Source organism: Astyanax mexicanus, chromosome 24 (genome assembly GCF_023375975.1).
Source record: "Astyanax mexicanus isolate ESR-SI-001 chromosome 24, AstMex3_surface, whole genome shotgun sequence".
Lineage (NCBI taxonomy): Eukaryota > Metazoa > Chordata > Actinopteri > Characiformes > Acestrorhamphidae > Astyanax > Astyanax mexicanus.
In genome coordinates this window covers 28,993,567-29,004,369 of record NC_064431.1, presented here as the reverse complement: position 1 = coordinate 29,004,369, position 10,803 = coordinate 28,993,567, and the positions used below count along the sequence as shown (strand labels likewise).

The 10,803-nt window shown below is 38.6% G+C and overlaps 1 protein-coding gene across 24 annotated transcripts in view; it reads right to left on the bottom strand.

The window, feature by feature from the left end:
* itpr1b (inositol 1,4,5-trisphosphate receptor, type 1b) overlaps positions 1 to 10,803 on the bottom strand; it is a 227,391-nt gene that overhangs the window by 2,771 nt on the left and 213,817 nt on the right. For all 24 annotated transcript variants that reach the window (XM_049471933.1, XM_049471931.1, XM_049471935.1 and 21 more), the window contains one exon: positions 7,612 to 7,773. In XM_049471933.1, the coding sequence (XP_049327890.1) occupies positions 7,612 to 7,773 (162 nt within the window). The remainder of the gene's footprint in view (positions 1 to 7,611; positions 7,774 to 10,803) is intronic.

Sequence of the window (10,803 nt, the reverse complement as noted above, 5' to 3'; positions counted from 1 at the left end):
ATATATATATATAGGCAAATAATATTTATAATATGCTGGCCTTATTATTTTTTTTTTCTTTTTATCCAGACACTGCTGTCCTAAATTGTAAAAAAAAAAAACATGCCCATACATGCAGATGCAGACAGACGCACACGCACACACTTTCTTCCAGTGAAATTCAGCCTCACTTCTAAAATCCCCTAACCTGACTCAACAACAGTTGCAAAAATATGCCGAAAGTTAACACGACCAGAAGATCACACCCAATAAAGGAAGTAGCTTCTCTCGCCAAGCGTCACCAAATAAAGCCACTCTCATTCTGACCCTGAACAAACATTACACTTTTAACAGCTGTGTCACATTCTGGTTTAAAATGCTCCAAACTTACGACCTAAATGATTCAGTAAAACACCAAGAGGTGCTCCAGCGGTCTGAGCAGTTCTGCATCGTTATTATTAATCTTATTAACAGGGTTCATGGCTCTCCATCATCATTACCATCACTTACAGAGCAGCGTTCAGCCAGCAGAGCTGCACCAGCTGCAGCCAGTCTCAGACACATGCATGCTAAGGTAAGTGAGGTGCGCTGCGGGAATTTTTAAAAAATTCAAAGCCACAATATCGGATCTGAAAACAGCGAAGGGACAGCCCAGTCAGCCCTGGCATGGAAAAAGGTGCCCTCCTAAAATGCACCCAAACACAGACTCTCTGAGTGCCATGAGCAACACTAACACTCACTTTGCAGACGTACATTGTTTTACACTGTAGGTTTCCTTTATTTGCATTTTCAATGGAGACTCATTTTTCGGCGTAATGCTAATGTTCGTTTCATTCACTTACTCAGCGCAGCTCTGACTTTTATTTATTTATTTAAGCATCAACTCAATGAATCAGCTGATGAATCAGCTCTAACTAGGGCTGCAGCTATTGATTATTTTAGTAATCGAGTACTCTACTGAAAAATTAATTTGATTAATCGAGTAATCGGATAAAACATATTTGTTTGCTTAAAGAGTAATTAAAAAATACACAAGTGAAAACAAGATATTTCACTTAATAATGAATGACCAATTGATTTCCTTTTTTAGATAAGTTATATTTGTAAATTCACAACATACATTTCCAAACTGCAAACACAATAAATGAAGGAATAATAATAATTTAATAATTAGTACTTTAATAAATGAAGTTAAATTATGTTCAACAAGGATTTCTTATAAGTATCAAAAATATAGGGAATTAATCAATAAAAAATGCATAAACATTTGCATTATGTTGTGCATCTTGGCTTCTGAACACCAGAGATGTTGCAGTTCGTCTCACCAAGCTGGTGACGTATTAGTTTATAAACTCCTCAGTGCTGTGTTCAGCATTAAAGCGTGCTGTTGTGGGAGACGAGCGAATACACGCTGTCCAGCCTAAAATGCTCCATTATTATTGCTCTTTTTCCTTGTAAGCTGTCGCTCTTTTCCCCGCGCCGCTTTAAAATACCCTCTTCTCAACTAAAACCTCCGACGCCTCTCTTCTTCCTGTGTGCGGGTAACTCAAATAATAAATGTGTGAAATTGCTCCTCTGACTACATTATTTTTTAAATTAATTTGTTAATTTATGAAATACAGCTCTGAAAATGTAAGAGAGCACCTATCTGGAATATAAAAAAGAGGAAGATGGATGATCACAAGCCATCAAACCATGATGAACTGCTTACATTTTTGCACCAGGAGTGAGTAGCATAAAGTTAACCAAAAGCAGTGTGTAAGACTGGTGGAGGAGAACATGCCAAAACTGTGATTAAAAACCAGGGTTATTCCACCAAATGTTGATTTCTGAACTCTTAAAACTTTATGAATATGAATTTGTTTTCTTTGTATTATTATTATTACTATTATTATTTTTTTCTCTCCTCCCAACTCTCTCTTTCTCTCTCCATGTTGTGTTGTTTGTGTGTTTTTTATTTTTTTTTAAGAGCCTCTTGCCAGGCTGCCATTGTAAATAAGAAGTTGTTCTTAATGTTTTGCCTGGTAAAATAAAGGTTTAAATAAAAATAAATAAATAAGTAAATTTGAGGTCTGAAATCTCTGCATCTTTTTGTTTTCAGACATTTTTCATTTTCTGCAAATAAATGCTCTAAATGACAATATTGGAATTCGGGAGAAATGTTTTTATAGTTTATAGAATAAAAACAACAATGTTCATTTTACTCAAACAAATACCTATAAATAACAAAACTAGAGAAACTGATTCAGAAACTGAAGTGGTCTGTTAAATTTTTATAGAGCTTTATAGCAAAAAGAGAACAATTAGAGGCAAAAAACCTATTAGATCGCTCTGTTTCTGTATTCAGAATAAATAATATATATTAGAAATAGCACGGATGGTCGTGCCTGAACACAATGAATTAACTCTTAAACAAATCTTAAGCACTGCTGCTTTAAAGTAAAATAGCTCGCCAACACGATGGATTGACGATTACATCACGACTGTTGCTTAGTAACACAGAAAAGCACAACCATCAAACAAAACAGCAACGTAAACATCTGTAAAATAAAAGTCCCGGTGTGACTCATATTTTGTAAGTGTTCCGGAGTGGCGCAACTTACTAAGCACTGGCATCGTGGAGGATATTCATCGGACAGATTAAACATCATGATGCCACAGTTATGACTTAAATGGCCTTCATTGCTCTTGGTGGGCATATGGCCCTCCCTCTCCTCCATCATCACCCAGAGCAGTGGGATGCTAGCTAGAGCTTAGCTAATTTAACATAAAACTTAAAGAATTTAGTTCTTCACTAACATTTACACTTAGATTTGTGGCATTAGCTGTTCTTACCCAGAAAGACTTAACTGAAGGTTACTCATACTACAGAGAAACGTTAGGAGTCTTGTCCAGGGACCCTTATTATTAGCGTAGAAGAGAATAATCACCCAGATCAGGAATTGAACCCCAGTCTCCTACATGGTCACATTACGTGGTAGCATTCGGACTAGTAGTGGTGTTCTTTGATGCAACACACCAACCTACACTGCATTGGCAGCAATGTAGCAGTTAAAGAATATGCCTTTGGTTGGCTTCACAGCTACTCGTGACTCAGAGGAAGCTCATGATAGATAGCCTTCATCCTCCCAGCACTGGTAGCATCGTGCAATAGGGGAACTCCTAGCTGGTGGAAATTAAAATGACTGAACAGGGGAGAATATTAGGGGGTGGGTGCAGTATGAAGCAATCCTAATAAAAAAAAAAAAAAAGCTCTAAAAAATTTTTTTGGACCATTTAAAAATGATGAGTTTCTTTGATTTTACAAAGTTAGAAGCCTCTGGAATATAATTAAGAGGAAGATTGATGATCACAACCATCAAACCAAGCTGAACTGCTTGAAATTTTGCACCAGGGGTGAAGCAGCATAAAGTTATCCAAAAGCAGTGTGTAAGACTGGTGGAGGAGAACATGATGCCAAGATGCATGAAAACTGTGATTAAAAACCATCAGGGTTATTCCACCAAATGTTGATTTCTAAACTCTTAAAACTTTATGAATATGAACTTGTTTTCTTTGCATTATTTGAGGCCTAAAAGCTCTGCTTCTTTCTTCAGTATCTGAATTAGTTTTCATGATTTTGCTATTTATAGGTATATATTTAAGTAAAATAAACATTGTTGTTTTATTCTAGAAACTACAAAAAACATTTCTCCCAAATTCCAAATAAAATATTGTTATTTAGAGCATTTATTAGTTTTCAGACCTCAAATAATGCAAAGAAAACAAGTTCATATTCATAAAGTTTAAGAGTTCAGAAATCAATATTTGGTGAAATAACCCTGTTTTTTTAATCACAGTTTTCATGCATCTTGGCTTTTTCTTCTCCACCAGTCTTACATACTGCTTTTGGATAACTTTTTATGCCACTTCTGGTGCAAAAATTCAAGCAGTTCAGTTTGGTTTGATGGCTTGTGATCATCCATCTTCCTCTTGATTATATTCCAGAGGTTTTAATTAGGTAAAACGAAAGAAACTCATCATTTGTAAGTGGTATTTTTTTTTATCCCGGGAATGCAGCTTGCCACCAGCTGCCAGAGCCTTGAGAGAGCACAATTGGCCTTGCTTTTTGGGTGGGTAGATGGCGCTCTTTCCCCTCATCACTCCTAGGTTAATGTCAATCAGCACAAGGCTGCGTCTGTGAGCTGATGTATCAGAACCGAGTCGCTGTGCTTTTCTCCGAGCGCGGTTTGATACTATTCGGCAATGCTGCATCAGCAGCAGTTCAAAAAGAGGCAGATTCTGACTCACAGCTGAGTAGCAGCTAGATGGGTTAAACAATAGGCCTAGCTAAATGGAGGTAAAATTATATTTAAAAAAAAAAACAAATTATATATAAAAAAGCACACTGGCCTGTGTTTCACCTCACTCACTGCGTAACAGTGAAAGACAGTGTGTTTCTTGCATTGTGTTTTCTTGTTACTTTCAGGAACCCGAATGTTCATTTCCCCGTCTGGGACAGAGTCAAAAGAAGTTCTAGTTCCTCCTAGACACTTCTCATTTACAGGCCTCCTGATTAGCAGATAAACTCACGCAGACGCTTACTTTCTTTAATCAGAAACTTTAACATTTCCTACTTATTTCACATGATCAAAAACATCACGTCTATAGATCACCTGTAGCTCTGGCTGAGATTCTATCGGCTCCGCGCTGCGATGCTATTTATGTGTGGAAACAAACTGAGAAGGTTCGGAGAATTTTGTCTGGACTACAATAAGAGCTGATTCAGAGTGAAACAACACCCGGCCTGGTGACGCAGGTGAAAGATCAACTTAGTACCACAGGAGGCTGCTGAGCTGATCAGAGATATGATCACAGACGAGTGAGAGAGAAAGAGAGAGCGAGCGAGAGAGAGAAATGACTCACTGCCCTTTGTTCTAATTAGGCTTCTTCAGTAAACTCATTAACCTTCAAAACATACATAAACCATAAAGACCGGGTGAAATGTCAGCATTATAGCTCAAAATGCTCTTTACAGCTGATCTAGGATCCGGTCGCATATACAGTGAGTCCAAGAAGTATTTGATCCCTTGCTGATTTTCTTTGTTTGCCCACTAATAAAGACACTATCCTTCTGCACTTTTAATGGTAGATATATTCTAACATGGAGAGACAGAATATCAAGACAAAAATCCAGAATATAATTTTAAAGAATATATTTTAATTAATTTGTATTTCAGTGAGGAAAATAAGTATTTGATCCCTCTTGCCAAACACACTCAATACTTAGTGGCAAAGCCTTTGTTTGCAAGCACAGCGGTGAGACGTTTGTTGTAGTTAACCACAAGTTTAGCACACACACCAGGGGGAATTTTGGCCCACTCTTCTTTGCAGATCCTCTCTAAATCATGAAGGTTGGTGGGCTGTCGCTTGGCAACTCTGACCTTCAGCTCCCTCCATAGATTTTCGATCGGATTGAGGTCTGGCGACTGGCTGGGCCACTCCATGACCTTAATGTGATTTTTCTTGAGCCAATCCTTTGTTGCCTTTGCATGTTTGGGGTCGTCATCATGTTGGAAGACCCAACCACGGCCCATTTTCAGATCCCTGGCAGAGGGGAGGAGGTTGTCCCTCAGGATTGTGCGGTACATGGCTCCATCCATCTTCCCAGTGATGCGGTGAAGTAGCCCTGTACCCTTGGCAGAGAAACACCCCCAAAACATTATGCTTCCACCTCCATGCTTGACGGTGGGCACAGTGTTCTTGGGGTCATAGGCAGCATTTTTCTTCCTCCACACATGGCGGGTGGAGTTGAGGCCAAAAAGTTCAATTTTGGTCTCGTCTGACCACAAAACCTTCTCCCAATAACTTGGTTCATCTTTCAAATGATCATTGGCATACTTGAGGCGCGCCTCCACATGTGCTCTCTTCAGCAGGGGTACCTTTCGGGCACTGCAGGATGTGAATCCATTGTTGCGCAAAGTGTTGCCAATTGTTTCCTTGCAAACTGTGGTCCCAGCTGCCTTCAGGTCATTTGCTAACTCCTGCCGAGTGGTTGCAGGACGATTTCTGACCGTTCTCAGCATCATTGCCACCCCACGAGGCGAAATCTTCTTTGGAGCACCGGGCCGAGGTCTGTTGATTGTCATGTTATACTCTTTAAACTTTCTGATAATTGCACCAATAGTTGTTACTTTCACATCCAACACCTTACTAATCTTTTTGTAGCCCATTCCAGCTTTGTGAAGGTCAACAATTCTGACTCTGAGGTCCTGTGACAGCTCTTTGGAGACTTGAAATCTGTGTGATCTGTCTGATTCTGTGGACAGGTGTTTTTCACACAAGTGATTAGTGAGAACAGGTGGCTTCAGGTCAGGTAACAAGTTGATTGGGAGTGTCTAACTGGTCTGTAAAAGCCAGAACTGCTAATGAATACTAAGGGATCAAATACTTATTTCACTCCATGAAATACAAATCAATTAATATATATTCCTCAGATTTATTTTCTGGATTTTCTTTTTAATATTCTGTCTCTCCATGTAAGAATACATCTACCATTAAAAGTATAGAATGATCATGTCTTTATTAGTGGGCCAACGAAGAAAATCAGCAAGGGATCAAATACTTCTTGGACTCACTGTATACTACCCATACAGCTCTGAAAAATCCCCAGCTATTTAAAGGTTTATGTTTGAGTAAAATGAACATTGTTGTTTTATTCTATAAACTACGGACAACATTTCTCCCAAATTCCCAAATTTGCAGAAAATGAGAAATAATAAAAAAGATGCAGATCGTTCAGACCTCAAATAATGCAAATAAACAAAAAAGAGAGAGAAGAGAGAGAGAAAGAGTGAGGGAGAAGAGAAAAGAAGTGGTAGAGAGTGAGAGGGAACAGAAAAGAAACAGAAGAGAGGAAAAAGAGGGAGATGAAAGAGAGAAGATAAAAAAAGGAGAAGAGTGAAACAGAGAAGTGGAAGAGATGAAAGAGAGATAAAGAGAGAAAGACGGTAAAAGAAAACAAAAGAAAGTGAGAAAAGAGATAAGAAAGGAGAGGGAGAGATCAGGGAGAGAGATAAAAGAGATAGAGAGAAGAGGGGGAAAAAGAGAAGAGAAAGTGAGACAAAAGACAGAAAAAACAGAGAAAAGAAAGAAGAGGGGGGATAAAAGAGAAAGAAGAGAGAAAAAACAGGAGAGAGAGAAAGAGTGATAGAGAAGGGAAAAGAAACAGAGAAGAGAGAGAAAAAAGAAAAAAAATGGAGAGAAAGAGAAAGAAACAATGAGAGAGAAAAGAAACAGAGAAGCGAGAAAAAGAAAGAAGTGGGAGGGATAAGAGAGAGAAGGAGAAGAGGGAAAAAAGAGAAGAGAAACTGAGACAAAAGACAGAAAAAAACAGCGAAGAGGGAGGGATAACAGAAAGAAGAGAGAAAAAACAGGAGAGAGAAAGAGTGATAGAGAAGGGAAAAGAAAGAAGCAGCAGAGAGAAAAGGGAGAGAGAGAAAAAGAAAGAAACAATGAGAGAGAAAAGAAACAGAAGAGAGAAAAAGAAAGAAGTGGGAGGGATAAAAGAGAGAGAAAGAAAGTGAAGAGAAAGAGTGAGAAAAGAAATTAAACAGAGAGAAGATGACAGAGTTTCTGTGTTATTTCTCTCACCTGTTCCTTCAGTTCGGTCAGTTGGCCGGACAGGTTGGAGACCAGTTTCATGGTGGACTCCAGTTTCTCCTGCAGACTCCTGATCTCGTTCTGCTCTCCCTCTGCATCACTGCTCACCAGAGACATCGCCCGCATCCGTGGAAACCAGTCCAGATTATGCTCCTGTTGAAAAGACAAGAACATCCTTCAGAACCAGTTTATTTCTATTTCAGACCAAAACTACCGTATTTTTCGGACTATAAGGCGCACCGTATTATAAGACGCACTATCAAAGAACGCCTATTTTCTGCTATTTTTCCATACATAGGGCGCATCGCATTATAAGGCGCGTTAAGTGACACTAGAAAGGGTGCCTATATCAAAGTGAACAGGGGTGGCGCCATGTTTCCCTTCCCCCACCGGGGGTGGTCGCTTGCCGGTGGAGCGTCTCCGTATACAAATCTAGCTCTTTCAAAGTCAAACGAGTGCTGGATATTAATCTACACAGATTCCTCTCCTGAAAACTGTTTATTTGGGTGAGTAACGTGCTTCAGTTTATTTACAGTAAGCTTAGATTTCCAGATGTCCACTAAGGCTTGCTGCACCAGCGTTAGCATAGCTATCCGCTAGCACGCTAGCTAGTCACCTAAACTAGTAAAGTTAACCCAAACTTAAACGACAGCGTTACACTGAGTAATCCTGCGTGTTCTGGTAAGACAGTGAGATATTAGCTAGCGATTCGTCCCCCGTAGCTTGTTTTAACACGGTAAACAAGCAGATTACAGGCTGATAAAACTCACCTCTGAGAGAGTTAGCGCTTAGCATCTAGCTAATGCTAGCCAGGCAAAGCAGCACAGACTTACAGGCCGATAACTCACCTCTGAACGGTGAACGCTTAGCGATTAGCATCTAACTCTAATAATACTGCTCCAGCAGTATTAAAAGTGCTAAATTTAGAAAATACTGATCTCTGAACAGTGAAAAAGCTAGCTAGCTAAGCGGTTAGCATCTAGCTAATGCTATTGCTGCTCCAGCCTCGGAGCGGCACGGCTCTGCACGGAGTGTGTGTTTACTGCTCCTTACACCTGACGGGTAAAATTTAGATAATACTGATCTCTGAACAGTGAATAAGCTAGCTAATGCTATTTGCTGCTCCAGCCTCGGAGCTGCACGGCTCTGGACTCTGTATAGCACTGAAACTCTGTATAACGCTGCACGGAGTGTGTGTTTACTGCTCCTTACAACCTGACGAGTAAAATTTAGATAATACTGATCTCAGTGAATAAGCTAGCTAGCTTAGCGGTTAGCATCTAGCTAATGCTATTGCTGCTCAGCCTCGGAGCTGCACGGCTCTGGACTCTGTATAGCACTGAAACTCTCTATAACGCTGCACGGAGTGTGTGTTTACTGCTCCTTACAACCTGACGAGTAAAATCCATACAAAAGGCGCACCGTATTATAAGACGCACTGTCAATTTTTGTGAAAATTAAAAGTTTTTAAGTGCGCCTTATAGTCCGAAAAATACGGTACTCAAAAACCAAAAACACATCCCTGTTTAAAATCATATAACTTGATAACTCCTGCCTCAGATTATGAATTAGCTTTTCCCTATGTAATAGAGCGTCAGTCTGAGGCTACGTTTATGTGACACTGATTGACACTGACTTTTTCAGGGTTTAGGCACACCAGATCATTTTTAATATCAGATTTGAGTATATTTAAATCGTGTTTATAGATCAGGTAGGTATCTGATTGGTGGGAATGTAACATGAATGAATGTGTTCTCACCACTGCACTTGTTCAGATCATCACACATTGAAAAGTGGGGCTATTAGGACATTGATCCTTCTTCACTTGCGATGGAACAAGCAAACTGATTGGTTGTTTTTGTTGAAGGGCAGGACTTTATGTATAAACAGACGTAGTGTTGAGCATTACAAACACTCCCAGACATTTTTCTACCAGTGATTAATCTCCTCATTTTCATAAATGACTCTGTGGAGGCAACATACACAAGTACAAGAAGATTCTCACATACAGTATACTGTTTTATGGACAGGTTTATGGACCCCTAATGAGAAATATGGGAACAGTCAAGATTTGACTCCAGCCAAATCAAATCTGAGCAAAAAAAAAAAAAAAAAAAAGATAATTGTTTAATGAGGTTTTTAATGTGAATAAAGACTAAGAAACTGGACTAAACAAGTTCTTTAAATAAGTTTTATAAAATAGTGTAATTAAAAGTGAACTTATCAATGTATACCCCCAGAAAAGATCACCTACCTTTTGAGAAACAAACTGGAAATGTTTTATAAGGTGTGGCAGCCCTTCCTTGACTATATTGAATAGATTAAATGACTCCTTTGACCAGACTGACTGATTTAGGGTGATGTAAGATTTCTTTGAATTTTATCTTTGATTATATTTGTTAGTTGTACACTAGGTTGGCCATTTCTTTTTAATAATTGTTTTTACACTATATGTATAATTCTATTATTTTGTATGTCCTATTCGAAAATGTCTTAATCCTTTTTTTTTTCTTTTTTTGTCTGCTCATTTACATATTTATTTTTGTTTTCTATTTTTCAGTATTGTATTAGTTGTGTTTTATGTTAAAAAAAAAAGCAAACTAAATAAAATATACACAATAAAAAAGTGAACTTATTGGTCACATCTAAACTAATCTAATGAATCAGTTGCAGCATCAGTTGAAGTTTGAAATCTGTAGAATTTATAAACTTTGTAAAGGTGAGACCGGCTGAATTAGAAGGGAACAGTGGCAACACCACTGTTCCTTACTAGTGTCACATAATAATCGCCTTATAATCCGGTGTGCCTTATGTATGAAAATAGACCAAAAATACACATTTATTAATAGTGCACATTATAAAACGATGTGCCTTATAGTGAGAAAAATATGGTAACCATAACACCAAACATTCTGCTTTGATCTGCTCAGTGAAGCTACTTTTATTTCTCTCTGCTTCAGGCCATTCTCTAGCCAAAACAGCTTTCTCTGAACTGAAATTAAATAAACTCTGCATGATAATTATTTTTAATGTCTCATTCTGAGCTAATTAAGTTATCCATGCCTTTTATATTTGTCTGCAAGTGTGTCGGGACTGACATCAGGTGAATTCTGTAATGTAATTATAGCAGGGGAAATGGCCCATCAAGAGTCACATGAGTGTTTGGAAAGCGTCCCCTAAACA